The 20,966-nt window shown below is 40.3% G+C and overlaps 2 protein-coding genes and 1 pseudogene across 5 annotated transcripts; all 3 read right to left on the minus strand.

The window, feature by feature from the left end:
• Positions 1-124: 124 nt before the first annotated feature.
• On the minus strand, positions 125-6,033 carry LOC110753813 (monooxygenase 2-like). The gene is made up of 6 exons (XM_021954788.2): positions 5,835-6,033; positions 5,562-5,708; positions 5,315-5,383; positions 4,987-5,152; positions 1,243-1,471; positions 125-853 (listed from the first exon to the last, which is right to left on the minus strand). The coding sequence occupies exons 1-6, from the start codon at positions 5,906-5,908 to the stop codon at positions 294-296; spliced, it is 1,245 nt and encodes a 414-aa protein (XP_021810480.2). The 5' UTR covers positions 5,909-6,033; the 3' UTR covers positions 125-293.
• Positions 4,525-4,806, minus strand: LOC148292597 (signal recognition particle RNA; annotated as a pseudogene).
• Positions 6,034-10,670: 4,637 nt separating the features above from the next.
• LOC110753747 (Splicing factor, CC1-like protein) lies at positions 10,671-20,501 on the minus strand. Of its 4 annotated transcripts, none has more exons than XM_021954701.2 (14): positions 20,270-20,501; positions 19,065-19,717; positions 15,595-15,676; positions 15,432-15,488; positions 15,093-15,148; positions 14,288-14,519; positions 14,017-14,100; positions 13,312-13,386; positions 12,526-12,609; positions 11,803-11,867; positions 11,476-11,731; positions 11,301-11,389; positions 11,110-11,224; positions 10,671-11,030 (listed from the first exon to the last, which is right to left on the minus strand). In XM_021954701.2, exons 2-14 carry the CDS (start codon positions 19,649-19,651, stop codon positions 10,989-10,991), a joined length of 1,824 nt encoding a protein of 607 aa, XP_021810393.1. In that variant the 5' UTR covers positions 19,652-19,717; positions 20,270-20,501; the 3' UTR covers positions 10,671-10,988. The 4 variants fall into 4 exon arrangements, with proteins under 4 accessions (XP_021810393.1, XP_021810394.1, XP_021810395.1 ...); XM_021954702.2 differs by lacking the exons at positions 19,065-19,717; positions 20,270-20,501 and adding exons at positions 15,846-15,942; positions 16,140-16,701; XM_021954703.2 differs by lacking the exons at positions 19,065-19,717; positions 20,270-20,501 and adding an exon at positions 16,140-16,701.
• Positions 20,502-20,966: the final 465 nt, after the last annotated feature.

Here is a 20,966-nt window from a genome sequence, read left to right on the forward strand (position 1 = left end):
GCAGCTATCTTTGAGCACTAGGAAAGTGTAATATTGTTTGTTGGATTCATCGGTATAAGCCGTCCTACACCAACTAACTCTTAATCTAATGGCGTTTCTCTTTTCAACGTTAAAAGATGTCTCAAGTTCGAATCTTGTTTCCCATGTAGTTAATAAAGATTAAAAAGAAATGTCCCTTTACAGAAACTCCATACAAATTACAAAATGACAAAGAAAGTCCTTGCACTAATATGATTGACATATAAGGTTACATGCAAATCACTATTATATATGCAGAGGAAGTATCATTGCATTTAAGAGATGCTGAGCTTCCCACAATCAAAATCTGACTTCTTCAACAACAAACCAGCCAGGATTGGAGATAAAAATTTGTCCCTCAAGAAGTTCATAAATTTTCTATCACTCTCTTGTAAGAAACCAACCACATAAGATGTACTAATCAGATCAAAGCTTCTCCATCTCCTCTCATTGGCATACTTGTTCAACCCCATCTCAATCCTCTCATACTCTTCCTTTCCTTCTTCACCCTCCTTATCTTTTCTTTCTCCCCCTGAGTTCTTCAACAAGGCCTCACCAAGACACCTTGCCAATACAACGCCGTCTTCTAATGCACAGCAGCCGCCTTGGCCAATGTCTGGGGTCATGGGGTGGAGCGCGTCTCCTGCGACACAAGCATTGCCTTTGCTGATGTTTCCCCAAAGAAGCTCCCAAGGATGCCTATATCTCAATGGAGAGGATATAAAAGCATCCAATTCGGTGTTTTCTACCACAGCTTTTACTTTATCAGGTATCTTTCCGAGCTTGCTTAACATATATTGCTTCAGTTGAGCTGGGTTCTCTTCTAGTTCTTTCTCTACAAGACATGAAGAATAAACAAAAAAATGCAACATACAGATGCTGGTTTGATTGCAATTACATACTACGAACACTTATTAGCAGCCAATATGAAGTCCTAAAGTTTCTGAATTGAAAAGGAAAAAAATTATCCTCTTGTCCAGATGCTGAGTAACATAGTATGAAACATTCTATCACGGTTTTTTTATTTGTGGTGAGATTGAGATCTGAAAACCATTTTGAAGCATACCGATACCGGTGCTACAATGCGGCGAAACAGTACCAATATCTAAGGTTCTATCTTAAGTTATATTTTTTGCCCCAAGGATCTGTTGTATGTTTGAGCCTTGAGGGTACCAAAAGGAAACATGGAAGCAAAGAATCCCCAAAATTTGTGTGAAAGCTTACCTTGGCAAGAGGGAGTCCAAGTAATGTACCAGTAAACATTTGTATCATCACAAGGGACGGCACCAGATCTAATACCATTCCCAAAGTGCTGCATGAACATGGGATCAAATCCATGGCTGCTCTTGAAGGTAGCACAACCTCTAATAGCAGATCTCCCTGTAAATGCCGGCTGCTTGAAGCCGAGCCATTTTGCCACCACAGAGTTCACTCCATCACACCCAACCAAGACCTATTCAATCACAACATTATTACTGTAAGTGACTAGATGAAAGTACCTAAAAAATTAAGTATTCCATCCAAAAAGAGATGATGTTATGTTATTGGTTTACACCCACCAAACAGATACTCTGCTTAAAAATGAATAAGTAGTCCCTAAAAAGTGAAGCTGTTCTAACGGCCTACATGTCGTAAAAGTTTAAGGGTATTTCATCGAATTACCTCCTAAACTTGTACCTAATTATTAATTTACCCCATGACCTTTTTTTTTAGAAAATTAAGGACTCGAACTAACTTTTATTCTCAATGTTCCCCCTTCCGTCTAAATCATCAACATTTCATCCAATTTGCCGTTAAATCATTGGAAAAAGAAATTAAAGAAAAGAGAACATGTAAAATAAAAAAAAATAAAAAAAACCTCCCCACAACCGTAGCTGTCTCCCCTTTCGAAACCCACCCTAAGACCCAAGACCATCCATATCCCCACCGTCACTGAATCCCCTTTGGCAACCCAACCCCAAACCCAAGACCACCCTCTTCCCCACCGCCGCCTACCCCTCATCTCACCGACCCAGAACAATAACTAGCCTTCGCTCAAGCGACAAGGTTTAACTCCTGGCTTGGAATGGGTGGGCTTGAAGATTGCCAACCCGAACCTGACCAGCTAATACTGGGCCAATGTTTCAACACCTCAAAGCCCCCACTCGGGTTAAAAGCTCATGTTGCGAAGCCTGGCGATACAACTTCCTCGTGTTAGGTTTATAAAGAGTAGTTTTTTATAACAACCGAGCGATGTGGGATAAGTTGCAAGAGCGAGTGCCTCTTTAGGATAAGATCTTGGCCCTCAGATAAGGCTTATTTAGTGTAGTGCCCCCTGAACTTCAGTCAAATCTCACTTTAACTTTGTGATTTCGTGTTCCACTTTGCCCCCACCGTTATCTCCATTAATAACTCTGATAGTTTTGATGACGTGGCAAGGTTATTTTAGTTTTTTTACCAAATGTAATTACTTGTTTACTTAAAAAATTATATTAAAAAATGGGAAAATTAATAAATAAAAATATTGCTTCTCTATGCTTTAAAAATAAAATAAAATAAAATATTAAAAAGAAAAAAAAAACTACCCAGATCTAACTCTCACAAAAGATCCCTAACCCTAAAAATGGCCTCATCTCCTTTCTCCTTTCTCCCTTCTCTACAACAAACCACTGCACCATCATCCATAATCACACAAACCCACCACCAACCATATCTACCCACAACCCCCACCAGCCAAACCCACCCAATCCCCAAAATTTATGACCATGAATTTGGCATCCATTGCAATTGGCGTCATTCCCCTATAGAGGAATTAGGGGAATTGACAAACTAAAAAATTAAAAACTTTTTTAATTGCAGAGCTTCTCTCTCCGTTAGGGTGGGGATTTGGGGTGAGGTGGCTATTGGGGTCGAGGAAGTTTAGGGGGCAGCTGGGTGTATGGTGTCGTTTTCAGATGATTAGGGTCGGGGGAGTGTTGATGGCTTGGGTGATGGTTTGGTGGCTGGGTTGGTGGGTTGTGGCTAGGGCTCGTCAATGGGTCGGACCGGGCTAGCTCAGCCCAAATTTAATAGGCTTGGGCCGGGCCAGGCCAAGCTTTAAAGAGTAGAGAGAAAATATCAGGCCGGGCCGGGCCGAATTTTTTTAGAAAATTCAAAGCCCAAGCCCATCTCAAGGGTCGGGCTTAAAAAACCCCATCGGGCCGAGCCGGGCTAAGCCCAACAAGGCGGGCCTAAATGGGCCTAAAAAATAATAAGTGTAAAAAAATATATATATATTATAAGGATGGTATGAATAAATATGCAAATGTTTGGTGATGTGTTAAAGAAAAGTATGATTATATTTGGTGGTATGATTATGTTTGGTGATATGATATGTTGTTTGTCTTATTATATATATAATTGTTGTATTAATAAATGACACTAATTAATGTGCTAATCATCCAATTAGAAACTAGGAATGAGTAGAATTCAATAGAAACAAAATTTTTCAAACTAGTAACACACACACAAAAAAATGAAAGAGGGGGATTTGTCATTCAAGTAATGTAATCCTAATCCTAAACCCTTATTTATACATAATTATATATGTATGCGGGCCTAACGGGCTGGGTTTTTGTGGGCGGGCTGGGCCGGGCTTTCATGGGCTTAATCGGGCCGGGCCGGGCTTCAAACACCCAAGCCCAAGCCTAGCCCAAGCCTAAGCGGGCTGGGCCCTCTCAAAGCCCATAACGGACCGGGCCAGGCTTTTTTTCGATGGGCCGGTCAGGCCCTCGTAGGCCCATGAACCCGCGGGCCAAATGATGAGGCCTAGTTGTGGCTCGAGGCTTAGATGATTGGGGGCTGAGGGAGTGTGGTTAGCTTGGCAATGGTTTGGTGGCTGGGGTGTGGGGGTGCTGGTGTGGGTGGTGCTGTAAGGAAAATGGTGGTTGCTGGACAAAGGGTGGGGCTGCATTATTTTCTTAATGTTTTTATTTTATTTTATTTTATTTTTTAGTTCTGTTGTTTTGTTTTTTTATTCTTTTGTTTTTCATTTGTTTTGTTAATTTACTACAATCTTGATATGGTTACGGTTTTTTTAATATTTTATTTTATTTTTAATGCATAGAGAAGAAAGATTTTTATTTATTTTTTTAATTAAACAAGTAATTACATTATTTTATATTTAATTCAATTTAAACCAAAAAAGTGGGCCATTCACATGACACATCACCACTTGTGATAAAAAGACTAAAATAGCACTGCCACGTCATCAAAATCATATTCAAGGGAGTTAAATGGGCCACTTTAACTTTTGGGGGAGGTAAAGTGAGATTTGACCAAAGTTTTAGGGGGCACTACCATAAATAAGCCTTCAAACAGATACTCTGCTTAAAAATGAATAAGTAGTCCCCAAAAAGTGAAGTTGTTCTAACGGCGTACATGTCGTAAAAGTTTAATTTTGCCTTGTGGAACCAACCTAGTTAGGAAGAAAATGACCAATAGCAGAGATGCAAAGTTTCCAGCTTTGAGGTTAAAAAAAAAAAAAAAAAAGATTTTGGTTCAATTGGGACAGTCTAGCAGGCCATGGCGGATCCGAGTGGCACCGACCCGTAATCCTTCCACTGCCTAGAGCGGGAGGTAGTCGTTGCTCTGTGAAGCCAGCCTTACGCAGTGACCAGAGCCTTCGCTCAAGCCACAGGGTTCAACTCCTGGCTTGGAATGGGCGGGCCAGAAGATAGCCAACCCGAACCCGACCAGCTAATACTGGGACAATGTTCCAGCACCTCAAAGCCCCCACTCGGGTTACAAGCTCACGTTGCTGAGCTCGGCGATCTAACTTCCTCCTGTTAGGTTTATGAAGTGTGGTTTATGATATCAACCGAGCGATGTGGGATACGTTGCAAAAGCCAGTGCCTCTTTAGGATAAGATCTTGGCCTTCAGATAATGACTTGACTTTTGCAAGGGCTTTTTTATGGAAAAATAGAGATAAAAAGGAAAGATCAGTCTACCTTGGCTTTGAGGATGGTCAAGTCTGCAAGATGAACCAGCTTAAAGTGGCCTGATTCGTCAACGGAAACCACCTTGGATGAGAACCTGATGGTGCCACTGGGGAGTTCATTTGCAAGGCCTTCCAACAACAAATTCCTTTTCACGCGTCGAACTTCATGGTCTCCGCTGCACATCATGTACATTCTCAATCATTTGAGCATGCTTGAATATGGATACTAACAAAATCATTTAAATAGAAGCAAATTAATAGAATCTAGCAAACAATTGATTTCCAATATTAAGCATCAAGTAAGATACTTTTAGCACTTATGCTATTGATAAACTTACTGCTTTCCTTCGGCCTTAAATGACATTTCAAATGTTTGAAGCCCTGTAATTCTTGGGGAAGTCCCAGTCCTGTATATTCAAATCTCTGCAATCAGTTTCGTGAGTGCAAAAGTAGAACTTAGTAAGTACCAACAAACATGTTAGGATTGATTTTGCGTAACTTATGGTCGAGATTGGCAGTCTGAGAACATAACATGTTAGGATAGTTGAAGGGGCAAGAGAGAGTGAAGCATGGAGAGAAAATTACCCATCAAGTGTGACATGTTGTTGGCGAAGAGAATCGGCAAGGCCAAGGGCATCTAAGGCCTTCCATGCATTTGTCCATGTTGTCAATGCAAAGCCTGTTGTCCTCAAACTATCAGATGATTCCAACACCAAGCTTCTAATTCCCAGCCTGCACCCAGAAATTTCAATTTTGATTCCAACCATAGTAACAAATATATGAACCATGAACATTAACATGTGTGAATTAGAGAGAGAGAGAGAGAGAGAGAGAGAGAGAGAGAGAGAGAGAGAGAACCTGTGAAGTCCTAAGGCTGTTGCAAGGCCAGAAATTCCAGCTCCCACAATCACAACATCTGCTTCTGCTTCCATGTTGTACTTGATTATGCTCAGTTGGGTTTTGATACAGTGTGGAAAGAGAAGAATAAAGATACACAAAAGAGACCAATGAGAATGATAGATGACTATATTATTTATATTTGTGATGGGGATGTAAAGGTCAGGTATGATTGAGCTGAAGATGAACGATGAGGATGACGAATGATGATTGGCGGTCTTCAATGCTGACAGCAGCAGACACTGTTTGGGTTTGACTTCCCTTCTCTTCTTCTTCTTGTGCTCAAAACAGATAAGCCGTCTGTTTTGACTGTGGAGGCAAATCAAAACAATTAACAACACAAACTGTGGGTTGTTTCAAGTTTAAACCAGCGAGATAATCATCGGGAACTTCTACTCTAGTTCAATTTTTTCTTATGATTGTATAATGTAGGAGGTGCATGATGATTTTTTTGGAGGACGGAAGTATTTACTACTTATAGTGAACTCAGATTTTAACTTCAATCCAAAACAATTAACAACACAAACTTTTTTCTCTTATCAGAAACAATTTGGCACACTCTCTTGCAAAATAGTTCCAGCATCCAAAATACTTTTTCTCAAGTTACAAAGTATAGTCGCTCGGCTTTATAAATAAAAAATAAAAATGCGTATAGCCGAGCAGTTCTATTTTTTAAGAAACATCGTTTTTAAAAAAACAAAACAAAAACAAGTATAGCCGATCGGCTATACTATTTTTAAAGAAACATTAATAAATACGCTGTATATTTTTAAAAAAGAAAAAACTGAGTTTAGCCGCCCGGCTATACTATCTATAATTTAAAAAGAATGGTGATTTCCACACTCCAATTTTATCCACTTACACTCCATTTTATAAAAGGGGAAAAAACCGCGTATAGCCGCTCGGCTATACTATTTATCTATATCTATATATATAAAGCAAAAAGCAGAGAATGGTGAAACATTCAAAATACAAGATGTTGGCGCTAAATCTTGAATAGATAGAGATGAGTGCAACTTACAAGTGGGATGGACGATCAAGAGATCGATTGGGTGTTGGATGCCGATTCTTCCTGTCCTTGGATGCTGATCCTGAATAGAAGATAAGCGAAGCTCGTAAAGTCTATGGAACCGGTGTGGAACCAGCCTAAGACCCTCCGATGCTCGAGTAAGATTGTTTTTAAGAGCTCTTGCTGTTGACTATATAGTAGTATAAAAGTCAAGCTGAAAAGTCTTACCCCTTTGTTGATGGTGAAGGGGTGTATTTATAGAGGGCATTTGGGATGCTTGTGGTGTTCATTTCCGATGTGGGACTCGTGGGAGGGCCCTGTGAGGTTGACACGAGTCCTTAGATATTTCGGGCGGGTGCTTCAAGGCTGATTATGTACAATCGGTAGGGGATACCGATTGTAGGCTGTGTTGGGCCCTGTAATGATCTTTTGCAGCTTTGAGACAATGTCATCGGTAGCCGATGCCGATTGTTCGAGGCCTTGGGTACTTGGGTGAGCTTTTCTGATCCACGTGTCGTTGTATGAGTGGAGGGTCAGATATGGTACAAACAGTAGTCCCCCAAGTTGCCGATTGAGAAGCTTCTCGGTTGGGGACTTGAATGTGTCTTCGGCATTCTGACCCGAGCTCGATGGTCTTATTGTTGCCGATGGTGGTATGTAGTCCCCCAAGTGCCCGAGCGAGCGAGCTTGGAAAGAGACGGCATGATGTGCCGATGGCCGAAGGCTGAAGCTGATGGCTGAAGCTGATGGCCGAAGGCGGATGGCCGAAGGCTGAAGCTGATGGCCGAAGCTGATGGCCGAAGGCTGATGGCCGAAGCTGATGGCCGAAGCTGATGGCCGAAGGCTGATGGCCGAAGCTGATGGCCGACGCTGATGGCTTTGAGAAAAGGCGCTGGAGAAGTGTCTCCTAGAAGGTGCCGTTCGGCATGGCTGAAGCTGATGGCCGAAGGCTGAAGCTGATGGCTGAAGCTGATGGCCGAAGGCGGATGGCCGAAGGCTGAAGCTGATGGCCGAAGCTGATGGCCGAAGGCTGATGGCCGAAGCTGATGGCCGAAGCTGATGGCCGAAGGCTGATGGCCGAAGCTGATGGCCGACGCTGATGGCTTTGAGAAAAGGCGCTGGAGAAGTGTCTCCTAGAAGGTGCCGTTCGGCATGGCTGAAGCTGATGGCCGAAGGCTGAAGCTGATGGCCGAAGGCGGATGGCCGAAGGCTGAAGCTGATGGCCGAAGCTGATGGCCGAAGGCTGATGGCTTTGAGAAAAGGCGCTGGAGAAGTGTCTCCTAGAAGGTGCCGTTCGGCATGGCTGAAGCTGATGGCCGAAGGCTGAAGCTGATGGCTGAAGCTGATGGCCGAAGGCGGATGGCCGAAGGCTGAAGCTGATGGCCGAAGCTGATGGCCGAAGGCTGATGGCCGAAGCTGATGGCCGAAGCTGATGGCCGAAGGCTGATGGCTTTGAGAAAAGGCGCTGGAGAAGTGTCTCCTAGAAGGTGCCGTTCGGCATGGCTGAAGCTGATGGCCGTTGGCTGAAGCTGATGGCTGAAGCTGATGGCCGAAGGCGGATGGCCGAAGGCTGAAGTTGATGGCCGAAGCTGATGGCCGAAGGCTGATGGCCGAAGCTGATGGCCGAAGCTGATGGCCGAAGGCTGATGGCTTTGAGAAAAGGCGCTGGAGAAGTGTCTCCTAGAAGGTGCCGTTCGGCATGGCTGAAGCTGATGGCCGTTGGCTGATGGCCGAAGGCGCTGGAGAAGTGTCTCCTAGAAGGTGCCGTTCGGCATGGCTGAAGCTGATGCTGAAGGCTGATGCATGATGCTGAATCATTGGGGGGATGTGAAGACATCGCACGCGCCGAATGATGATGGGTGCCGAAGGCCAAAGGCAGATGCTGAATCATTGGGGGGATGTGAAGACATCGCACGCGCCAAATGATGATGGGTGCCGAAGGCCGATGGTAAATGCCGAATCATTGGGGGGATGTGAAAACATCGCACGCGCCGAATGATGATGGGTGCCGAAGGCCAAAGGCAGATGCCGAATCATTGGGGGGATGTGAAGACATCGCACGCGCCAAATGATGATGGGTGCCGAAGGCGAAAGGCAGATGCCGAATCATTGGGGGGATGTGAAAACACCGCACGCGCCGAATGATGATGGGTGCCGAAGGCCGATGGCAGATGCCGAATCATTGGGGGGATGTGAAGACATCGCACGCGCCAAATGATGATGGGTGCCGAAGGCGAAAGGCAGATGCCGAATCATTGGGGGGATGTGAAAACACCGCACGCGCCGAATGATGATGGGTGCCGAAGGCCGATGGCAGATGCCGAATCATTGGGGGGATGTGAAGACATCGCACGCGCCGAATGATGCAAGGGTGCCGAAGGCCGAAGGCCGATTGTAGGAGGTGCCGAGGGCATGGCTCAAAAGGGTGCCGAGAGCACTCGTGAAGGAGAACGACATAGCGTTTTGTGTCGCTTCCCACAGACGGCGCCAATCTGTTGGCGCTAAATCTTGAATAGATAGAGATGAGTGCAACTTACAAGTGGGATGGACGATCAAGAGATCGATTGGGTGTTGGATGCCGATTCTTCCTGTCCTTGGATGCTGATCCTGAATAGAAGATAAGCGAAGCTCGTAAAGTCTATGGAACCGGTGTGGAACCAGCCTAAGACCCTCCGATGCTCGAGTAAGATTGTTTTTAAGAGCTCTTGCTGTTGACTATATAGTAGTATAAAAGTCAAGCTGAAAAGTCTTACCCCTTTGTTGATGGTGAAGGGGTGTATTTATAGAGGGCATTTGGGATGCTTGTGGTGTTCATTTCCGATGTGGGACTCGTGGGAGGGCCCTGTGAGGTTGACACGAGTCCTTAGATATTTCGGGCGGGTGCTTCAAGGCTGATTATGTACAATCGGTAGGGGATACCGATTGTAGGCTGTGTTGGGCCCTGTAATGATCTTTTGCAGCTTTGAGACAATGTCATCGGTAGCCGATGCCGATTGTTCGAGGCCTTGGGTACTTGGGTGAGCTTTTCTGATCCACGTGTCGTTGTATGAGTGGAGGGTCAGATATGGTACAAACACAAGAAAATGCCATTGGTTAATGCAAACATTAAGAATTGAAATTATTAATTAAATGAGGATAATATGGTAAATTCACACTTTTTTATATTAAAAATAAAAATTAGATAATGGATCCTCTTTTTATGGAACACAACTACCCATTATCTTTTTTAATTCTAAAATAAATTTTTTTTTTTTTTTAAAAGCCTCGCGCAGGTGCGGAAGCGGATGCGGAGAGGCTAGTAAATATTAAAAAATACTCCTTAGATGTGAGGCCCATGTGTCAAAATAGGTATAGCCGTTCGGCTATACTATTTAATATAAAAAAAATTAAGAAATGCGGAGAGGCTAGTAAATATTAAAAAATACTCCTTAGAGGTTAGGCCCATGTCTCAAAATAGGTATAGCCGTGCGGCTATACTATTTAATATAAAAAAAATAAGTAAGAATGACCCTTTACCTTTTCTAATTTTCCTGCATCTCTTTTCTTCATTTTTGTTTCACATCTCCCTCTTCCTTTTCATTCTTTAATCGAAAAACATAAACAAATAATCTTTAATTTTTATTTTTATTTTAAAAAACACGAAACAAGGACATACCACAACGGTTATTTAAATTTGAAGGTTAATGCGTATAAGAAATTGCTTTGAATTTTTCAAGTTTTGACAAAACACAATTTGTAGGTCGGGTGAGGTGAATCTTGCAAATATATGAAATCCTTCTATGAGGCAGTTTAGTGCAGACAAATATTATAACATTGAAAGTTGTTGACAAATGTGAACATCAATAAGTCTACAAACCCATATCTGTAACTGTAAATTCACATGTCACCCTGGCGGTAAAAATTTCAAGTTGATGTACATCTAACTTTTGACCCATCAACAAATTCCAAATGCTCAACTGAGCATGACATTCTTTCTTCTCACACAAAAAGCCCTGATGATAATTCATTAAATACTCTCTCACATGAAAATTGGACCCAAAAGGCTTAACCACCAACAGGCATTACCAGCTACACTTTCTACATTTCCAACACTGCATATAATAATCCTATCTGCTTTCCGGGAATTTAGCCTCATAGTTCTGGGGCAACTGCAAAGATTAAAATAAATTTTTTTAAACGAGATGTTCCAAAATGAAAAATATATATAGTCACAACATATGTAAGTACCATGAACGTTGCCTCAATCATCTTTCCGGCAAACCATCTTCCATGGAGAACATTCCGAGCATTTATCGCAGCTTGTGTATTCTCAAATCGCAAGTACACATGACCAGCGGTATTCCTGCTCATTGACATGAATGTACGTCAGACATGTGCAAGAGACAAAGGACAACATAACTAATGCGAACAAAACTTACTTGTCTACAAAGATATGCCTCAAATTCCCGTATTTTGAACACTCCTCCTGAACATCTTCTTTAATGTCCAAGTCAAAGTTTGGTTCCGTCTGCTCAAAAAGGAAGACAAATTATATAATATAACCACCAAGGGAATGAAGAAAATCTCTCAGTATCAGAAGAATCCACCACCAACCTCAACTGCTGGATCAAACATATTTTTCAACAGTAAACATTCGCTTGGAACACCAATTGTATCTATAGAAGGAAGAGTAGCAGTAGGAATTTGAAGACCAGCAACACCAAGTCCAGCGATACCAGGAACAGCGGTGATGGGAGGAACAAGAGGAGAAACCACTGGTGCAGCTCCCAGGAGTGGTGCCATTGGTAGTGCCATTGGTAAAGAAACACTGGTGCTATTGACAGCGGGAGTGCCTAGGGGACCAGCAATACTGCATACAAAGCCAATGTAAGACCAACTAAAACAATTCAAAATAGAATAAAGTGCTCAGAAAATACCAACCCTGATCCAGAGCCACTGCGATCCAATTTCTGCATGAGAATTGCCCGAGAGCGGGCATTCAATGACTGTAAGATTAATAAAACAATACGTCAATCACCTTCACTTAGGTCAACAACAAAAATTATGCAGTGCAGACACTCTTTCTATGCCAAACTATCACCCTTGGCTTTGCAGTGCTGACGTCTGCAATGCCTTGAGAGACAATGCATACCTTACTAGTCAAAGCAAAAGGGAGGGATAAGTGCCGAAACCAGTAAAATGATTACAAAATTCATGGATGCTATGTTATTTTGAATTATCAAGCTCAACTTCAATAATCTGCTAGCAAAAAAAAAAAATCTTAAATGAGCAATCTTTCCAATATCAAAGGTTAAAAAGCTGGCAGGAGCGCAAGAGATGATAGTTCAAATTATCTTTTGACCTTATTTTTCTCCTGGGAGAATGAACTCTAATCATTTAAGAAGTAAGAAATATATATCTACTCAAATAAATAAGAGAACAATAAACACCGAACATACTAAGCCAATCGAACCAACTATAGATACCATAAGCATCAAGCAGCAAAAAAGCATAAAAGCAATGAAGCAGCAGCAGCTTCCATACATTCAACAATTATTCCCAGATATTATTGAGCCAGAGCAAACAGTTCTTAGCAATCATATCAGTCCACAAATTCTTTGTGTTAATAGAAAATAAAAACATAAAAGGAAAGATCTTACTAACCAAGCCACCACCTTCATCATCATCAAAATCACCAGCATTTGCTCCAAGATCTTGCATTCCAGCTTGGTCTGTAACAGCTGACACCTAAATAGAAAAATGAGGACTCGGGTAGATGAACTCCCAAATTACTTAATATATGGTTTTAAGCAAAATCATCCATTTGGGAAACCATAAGGATGCACAATTATGTAACAATGCAACGACTTCTGAAAACCTGAATCTAAAGCATCATTCTAAGTGGAAACTCTGATCCACCCTATAAATCTCAGAATGATAGCAGTTGGTGACACATTGCCACAACACATTCAAATATTTCAAAACACGAAAGCAAAACGGCTTCTATTCAGGAAATACCACAATAACTATTTAAGACAATGATACTAATAGTATCATCAACTAGTGCTTGTAGTTATCGGTAAAATTACGTGCTACAACAATCTGCACATTATGAGAAGTTCACCAAATCAACTACGTGCTACTCAATGTGCGCATTAACATAACCCCAGCTCATGCACTATCGCACAGTAGGCCTGCTGGGTTTCGCTACCTTACAGTGATCACACTGCATAATGCATTTGGGCAATGAAAGGCTGAACAGAGTCAGCAACAGAAAATTCCAACAATCAAATAAATACATGCCATGTCAAAAAAGCATCACCAAATTAACCAGAGGAACTAACATACCAGTAACACACACAACCTAATTGATGAACTTGGAAAGAGTACACAATGCAAGCATATTTCTGGAGGAAGAAGTATAATAACAATATAGTAAAGTGCCATTACCTTAATTAGTCGACCTGCAATCTCCAATTGTCCATTCAAACTCAGTGCATTTCTAGCATCTTCAAGACGCGAGAACTGCAAGCAAGTAACTGATTCAATGAGTTTGATTTATTCAATACAATTACAAGGAATCATATCCAGCATCTGATAAGAACTGGAATAGAATTGAACTAAAAGGAAGGAAAAACAAAACATTGCCAACCCAACTTGATTTCATTGGCCTTTCAGGTTTTAAAATATTGTAACCTGAAATTGTATGGTGGGTTGACCCTTAACCCAACCCACGCACGCACCTAGCTAAGGATTTGGCAGTTGGAAGTTTTTGGTGCCCGCTCTTCTCAGTTTGAGTTCAGAAGAAACTTGAAAGACAATACACTAGATTCTTTTTAAATTCTGGTGCAGTAGAAGACCCAATCAAGAAAAGGTGTGCATTTGTTTAGAGTCAATTTCAAATTCCAACTCAAGCTACAACGAACCGGCAGTTGACAGTTTTCTTTTTCTTTCGTTTAATAAATTTCCCCTACATGGATTTGGACTTGAAAATAAATATAAATAAATAACAGAACTGAAGGATGCCAACAGTCTTTGAAGGTTATGGATTGCTTGTTGGTTGACCTTTGGCTTAATATAACTAGCTGCATGCAAACATTTATATATTTATTCTATATCCAGGCTGCTTAAGTTGAAAGTTGTAGTCAAACAGACCTGCACAAATCCAAAACCTTTGCAGTTGTTAGTTTCGTCAACAGGTAACTGAACCAGTTCTACAGGACCAAATGCTCCAAAAACCTGCATATATCACAATATTAAAGGGTGAAAATCAAAATGCAAAAAATATTCACAATTACAAAGAAAAAATTAGGAAACTGTGAACAGAAATGCTCAAAAGCAAAAAAAAAATTACATAACCAACAGCAAGCTCGATTATGTACATTATCTGATGCCAACATTAGAACTGTGTCAGAAAAGTACTCACCTGGCGGAGATCGTCTTCTTTTATATTGGTATGGAGATTTCCAACATACAGCCTTCTAGCTCCGCCAGAATATGGGCCTATCATCCCACCTGGTCCGCTAACCACAGATGTTGATTGAACCAGATTCTTCTCAGCCTCTGATGGTTTCACCATCACTGGTTGACCAAGAAGAGGCTGACCAGAGAGTGCAATCGCCATAGGTACCGACATTGCATCATAAAACTCAATATACCTACAAACTAGACAACATTAGACTCTTGGATAATCAAAAACCAATTGCCACATACAGATGCATATACTAGCGAAGTTTACTGGAGTCTCCACGCATAGTTCAAAACGGGGAAAGAAAAATGTCCTATATGATATATCTGATCATCTTGACCAACTAGAATAACCTATAGTATATACTATATGTACTGCTTTTAGTACAAAGGTGATCAATATCATCGTAAACTTTCTAAGATGATGGTGCAAATTTTGAACATTGTAAATGATGTGATGATTCTTCGTACTGCACAAGGAAACGTTGGAACAAGCAAGATTCAGCCATCAAGAAGGAAGCAGGAACTGCCAACCATTCCAAAAAAGACCAAGTGACATTAAAAGGATAGTCTTATTTGAACCTTAGAATGAAATCAATGGTTTCTTGTCAACACAACCGTATAAACTTTTCATTAACAACCTGATAATTTAAGACACTCACATCATCTTAAACGCTACCATTGCATACTGGGTAATTGTTAAAGTGAACCTTCTGTTAACAACCATCCAAAGCTTTTGTCACCAAGACATAAGAAAAACTTACCCAACTCCCTTAGAACGTCTTGAATTGCGATCCATAATGAGGCGTACATCACGGACCTAAAAATACAAAATTCAGAGCTATTAGATAGACAATCATAGAAATATACTAACAATTACATCCACAGAAGCACTTAATGGAAAATGTTATGGGTTTCCAGTATTTGGTTTAGTTGAAGCACTGCATCAGATAGTGTTAGGGTGCCCCTTGAGAGCAGAAGGAGAAAATATAATGCATTTATATCAAGAAGTCCCTTTTAGCTAAATAGTTTAAGATCTTTATCCACCATCCTCTATGATTTGTTAAATGAACATGAGATAAATAAACGAGAAATGTACAAACCTTGCCAGCCCTTGAGAAGAACTCGTATACATCTCTTTCATCTGCCTTCAGACAAATCTGTCAAAGTTGTTCACCAAATCTTAATAGTTAAGATATGAGAATGTGAAAAATAGAAAGTTCAAGATAACACCATAGAATGCATGCACCAACATATTTGCTTTACCTGATAAGCAAATACCGTCCTCTGATCTCTTTCAGGATCAGCCTCTGGTTCTGTCACTTCTTCCTTTTTGTCTTTATGTCTTCTGCAACAGAGAAACAAAAATTTGACAACAATTGTAATAATTATTGACAAAACATTAATAAATAAATCCAGGGGAGAACATGTCAAGACAACACATGTATAGATCAAACATAGAATATCCTTGGATCCTCAAAATGGATAAAATCTCTCAATTTGGCAAAGAAAACAACCTTAAATGATAAACAGAAAGGAATAAAAGAGTATTTCCAAAATGGCAGCAAATTTTTCTCCAATAGTGAGTAAAGGCTGAACCCATGAATCATAGTTCTGCAGGGAACTACACAAAGTTAAAATGACATTGCCAATGTATGTAGATGGTGACCATAAGCGCCTTTGTTATCGTAATCATAAATAGAACCAATCTGGAGTACATTACGGCAATTAGCTGAAATGGGAACATTGATTCTAAGCAGGTAATGTATGCAATCCAACTTCATAAGATGGACTAACAACAGATTTTGTACCTTATAAAGCAATATAATGTTAAATGAAACAGCATCATCAAGTTGTATGGATTGCAGTACCAAAGGACCTAGTTGCAATTATCTGGAACCTGTTAGAAGTTTTATTCCAGTGAAAGAATCACAAACATACAGAACAAAATGATACCTATAAACTAAAAACACAGACTATATCTATTTGCACAGTCACACTGAAACAAAACGTTAAAATGATGCGAGTGTTATAACTATGAGTCTCAATAAGAAAGCTTGCAAAAATAGAACACAATATTGATCTTAAGGTGAGACCTCTAACATGAGCAATCTGCATAAGTTTCTCATTATGGGAATAAAAGCTTGCAGGTGAGTATATATATGTATTAATTTATGTGTACGTACATACATATTTAAGGATGTAAGCATGTTTGTACCTATACAGACGCATTAGGCTAAATAGTAGCAGATATCTAAGCTTGCAAGGGAGAACCACAAAAGTCCTCTCCAGACCCAACGATCACAAAAAACAACTTCCAAAGTTTGCAGAGGGTTATCTATAACCTAAACACTACGGGCAAGCAATCAATCACGTTAAAATTAAATTATACATATATACTACAAGAAAATAACAGCCAATCTTGTAACCACTGAACACTGAATTTCCCACAAGCATCAGAAGATCAGGTGCTTCTCTAAGCAAAGCCCATCACTCCCCCACCAGCATTTCTGCAACAGAATAAATATAATTAAGCAACTGAGTTCAGAGGGGGAGGATAACGAAAAGCAAAACATGACATCACCACCGCGATCAAAACTCCGACATTGAACCCTCACTCTTGCATTGCAAGCTTCTAAATAGAGTCCAGAAAGTTTAGAAGAAACATTTAAGACCCATGACCTGAGCTGTGCCTGGCCCAATTGCCAGAAAGACCATCTGAAGATTGCTCTAGCATATCTGCGAGTTCCCAGAATCTAGTGTTCAATATTCAGAATTTCTAAGGCTGTTAATAGAAGTAACTTATGAAGCTTAAGTATCACTAACTGTGAATATTCAATTAAACAATAGCATGAACCCACTTATCCAATCTTAAAAATACTTAGGTGGAAAGAATTTGACACTGAAAAAAAATATATGACAACAATAATAACAATCTATGGCACAGAAAAGGTGAGTTTATGTTCAAAGTGGATACACTTCCACACCCAGCAGAGAACCAATGTCAAACCAGACTGGATAAACATAAAAACCAAACAGGAAACTGTTGGGGAATTGGAGACTTGAAATAAGCACACAATTGGTTCCCTATCAAGTGAGTTTACCACTTAGCAACCAAAATTTTTTTTGAGTTGCAACAATTGGACATATGCCACTACATTTCTGCATACAAAGTCTCCATCGACTTAAACAGTTACTGTAATGTAAAGGATTCTCTTTTTTCGGATAAATTATCCACAAGGTCCTTATCAATACTATAATTTCAAACCAACTCGCCAGCCTTCCAGTTCTAGAGACATCGAGGCCAAAAAACTTAAATCAACTTCCAGCTAGAAAATCCTACATCAACTTCCACCCAGAAAAGTAAAGCATGACCAAACAAGGCATATTCACAGAGAAGGGGAGAGAGGGCGAAGGGGGGCTACCAAGTACTCACCATATTTAGAAATTCCACATTAGTTTTGCCTGAAGCCCAAATATAGCCTTCATGACAACTAAAAAAAACAATTCTTGTTTTACATAGGTAGTGATGACACTGAGACGCCACAAAGAGAAGAATATAGCATATAACAAAGAAACACCACCACCCTAACCATCTGCCCTTTTTCCGAATTGTCACATTGACATTAAAGTGCACATAGCAACACAATCGGTCACCCAAACCAAAAATGCCCCCTTTCTAAATGGAAAGTACAAAGCTGGAAACGAAATAATTAACATACCCCTGTCACAGTTAACACCTATGAAACCCACGAAGTGTCTCCTGTGGGAAAACTACCCATTTGCATATGTCGCATATACACACACACATGCCAACTGAAATTGCACAAACAAAATCCTGACAAAGGATTCTCAGTAAATGCCTCTGCAGCCTCACCAACAGATTTACACAAATTATTTCCACCATTACTTTTGGAAGAGTGCCTGGTCCATGAATCATAAATTCAATCAACCGAGAACAGAGTTTGCTCAGACTGTCCAAGACATTCCAGAAGAACATAACTCAGCATCAGACATACTTAGAGGTCTGTTTTTCATTCAAACATATATAGGCTTGCCACCCTTAAGTATTTGTTGATCCTCAACTAAAAGCATAATATACTCTTTAACTGCTAAAACTACAATATCTCACCCTGAATTCATAAAATAGAAGGGTGTCGATGCATTATTCCAAGAGTTGTCCTTTTAAAATGCAAAACCAAAAATAAATATGTTTCCTGCATGTTATTAACTTAAAAAGGGCCGCAATACCTCTTTCACGAGAACTATAGTTTATATCTATTGAGAACAAAGAGAAATATGCAGACAACAATAGCTAATAATAGATATCCACACTCCCCGAAAGTAAAGCAGTGAGAAACAGTGTCATTCTCTCATTCCTCTGAAAGTACAATTACTGTCATCCAGTCCAAGTTTAGAAGAGAAAAACAACGAAACAACAGAAAATATCATCTTAAGATGGATTAATTAACTGTTTTCACTCAAGAAGCCAATGAACTTTCCATACAACAAAACTCATTGACCAAATTTTGTTCCATTGCAGATACTTTGAGGTTCAGTTATGCTATTAATATGCAGTACAATGGCTTGCTATCTGATCAAACTTTAAATGATTAATCCAGTGGATGGTCACTTATGCTAGTGTGCTAAAAAGGATAGTGGTCCAAACACAAACTATACAGTCTAACAAAGAATTTGACAGCCAAAAAGCCAAACAATATAAATCTAAAGAATACCTGCTTTCTTTTTCCCGCTCCCTTAAATCCTTCTCCTTATCTCTTTCTTTATGCTCCACATCCCTGCTCCTCTCTCTTTCATCCCGATCACTTCGATGCCTTTCTGAATGACTCCTACTTCGACGTGATCGCTCTTTCTCCTTCTCCCGGTCCTTGTCATCCTTGTCACCCTCACGGTCGCGTTCTCTCCTGTCTCTAGCTCGATCAGGATCCCGCTCTTTGTCTCTGTCCCTGTCTCTCTCCCTTCCATTTCTTTCCTCCCTTTCCCTGTCCTCCCTACCTCTATGTTCCCGGCTACTCCTGTGGCGATCCTTTTCTACTTCTCTTGACCGTGAGCGATGACGAGAAGATCCCCTCTCTCTGTGCCGATCATGATCATGTTCACGTGAGTCATCTCCAGATTTTGAACGCTTTGAGTGACGTTCCTCATCATGACCTTTCTCATCACTCTTATGTTTTGAACTTCGACTGCGACCTTTCTCTCCAGATTTTAGAGTTTCCTCACCACCATTTGCAGTTTCCTTTGCTTTCTGGGGTTCAGGATTTTCAACCGTTTTCTCTAAGTACTCATACTCGTCGAAATCCATTAAACCTTTCTTCAAATCAAACAACGTAGCAAAAACCAACCTCACAGATAGACCTGCTGCTGATATCTGCAACCATTTTCCAAAAAATAAATAAACAGAGCAATGAGTTTATAAGTACTAAGCCTGCATTTTGCTGAAAGAAAACCAAATTGAAAGCGAGAAAAATAATAATAAAATTTCAAACTCTGGAGCTTTTTTATTTTCTTACTATAGTTTCCACAAACACCTAGGCCAAGGCTTCTAAATGTAGGTGATACAAACCCAAAAAAGAGATTAAAAACATAAATCTCCCATAAACTGAGTTATCTTAAACTATAATTCATCTAAATACCAGATTTATTTTACCTCCAACAACTCAGTAACGAAAACCATTATTTTACCTCAGTTTTAATGCATTACCAATCCCGAAACCCTATAACCAGAGTGAAACAGACACAAAGCAACTAAACCCAAGACCTAGTTCGTAAAATACAGTCAAATCAGCCGCTTTTTACAGTTTGCAAAACAGCAGGAAACCTAAAAGCGCAGTCCAAATTTTCCTTGTATTATCTCCCAACCCAAGAATTCATTAACAACCAAACAAGGTTTTAGGTTTTTCTGCGAGCTTGAAATATTTACCTCCAGTGAGCTACGAGTAGAAACAAGAAGAAGAATAAGAACGAGAACGACGGGCAAGAAGAACCAGTTGAATTGGAGACGTAGACGAAGAAGAGCTGAATATGCGTTTGAAGTCCAAGCTTGAAATTGAGAGCGCTGACAGTTGGAGATTAATGGTGGTGGTGTTGCACTCTCTCTGCTTGTGTCTCGGGCTCGCGCTAGGGCTTAAGTGAGTGCACTGTGCGGGCTGACCATTTGGGTGGCACGTCATATATATGTGACCCGGGCCGAGTGGGTTGGCTTGTTTTAACCGGGTCCGAAGCTTTGAATTGGTGAGTAACATAACATGGATTTTGATCCACTATGTAAAATAGCATAAGGGTCCGTTGGTCCTTTTCCCGATTTTCTTGATCCCATTTTCAATTTTTTGGGGTTTTTTTTTATGAGATATTAAGTTATATATTCACTCTTAGCACTAGTGATATGGATAAACTCTGCATCATTTAATTTCTATAAACAAACCTAAAAAATGAAAGCTGATCCTATTGAATTTAATTTTTTATTATTAAATTACTTTTATGCTCTTTTTAGTGTTTTGGGTTTTTTATGGAGTTTTGGGTTTGGGCTTGTTTTAAGAAATCAATGATAGTTTTGTAATTTATAGTAAGTTCGAAGTCTCTTTGTTATGTTGTAAATGAATTTTGGGTGTGTTTCTAAA

This window comes from Prunus avium, chromosome 8 (assembly GCF_965620075.1).
Source record: "Prunus avium chromosome 8, drPruAviu1.hap1.1, whole genome shotgun sequence".
NCBI lineage: Eukaryota > Viridiplantae > Streptophyta > Magnoliopsida > Rosales > Rosaceae > Prunus > Prunus avium.

Coding starts and splice junctions, on each gene's coding strand:
- LOC110753813 (XM_021954788.2), bottom strand. CDS start 5,908: ATGGAAGCAGAAGCAGATGTTGTGATTGTGGGAGCTGGAATTTCTGGC. Junction 1,472..4,986: donor TGACCATCCTCAAAGCCAAG/GTAGACTGATCT, acceptor GTGATTGAATAG/GTCTTGGTTGGGTGTGATGG. Junction 854..1,242: donor TTGGACTCCCTCTTGCCAAG/GTAAGCTTTCAC, acceptor CATGTCTTGTAG/AGAAAGAACTAGAAGAGAAC.
- LOC110753747 (XM_021954701.2), bottom strand. CDS start 19,651: ATGGATTTCGACGAGTATGAGTACTTAGAGAAAACGGTTGAAAATCCT. Junction 14,520..15,092: donor AGACGTTCTAAGGGAGTTGG/GTAAGTTTTTCT, acceptor TCTAGTTTGTAG/GTATATTGAGTTTTATGATG. Junction 11,732..11,802: donor CGCAGTGGCTCTGGATCAGG/GTTGGTATTTTC, acceptor CTTTGTATGCAG/TATTGCTGGTCCCCTAGGCA.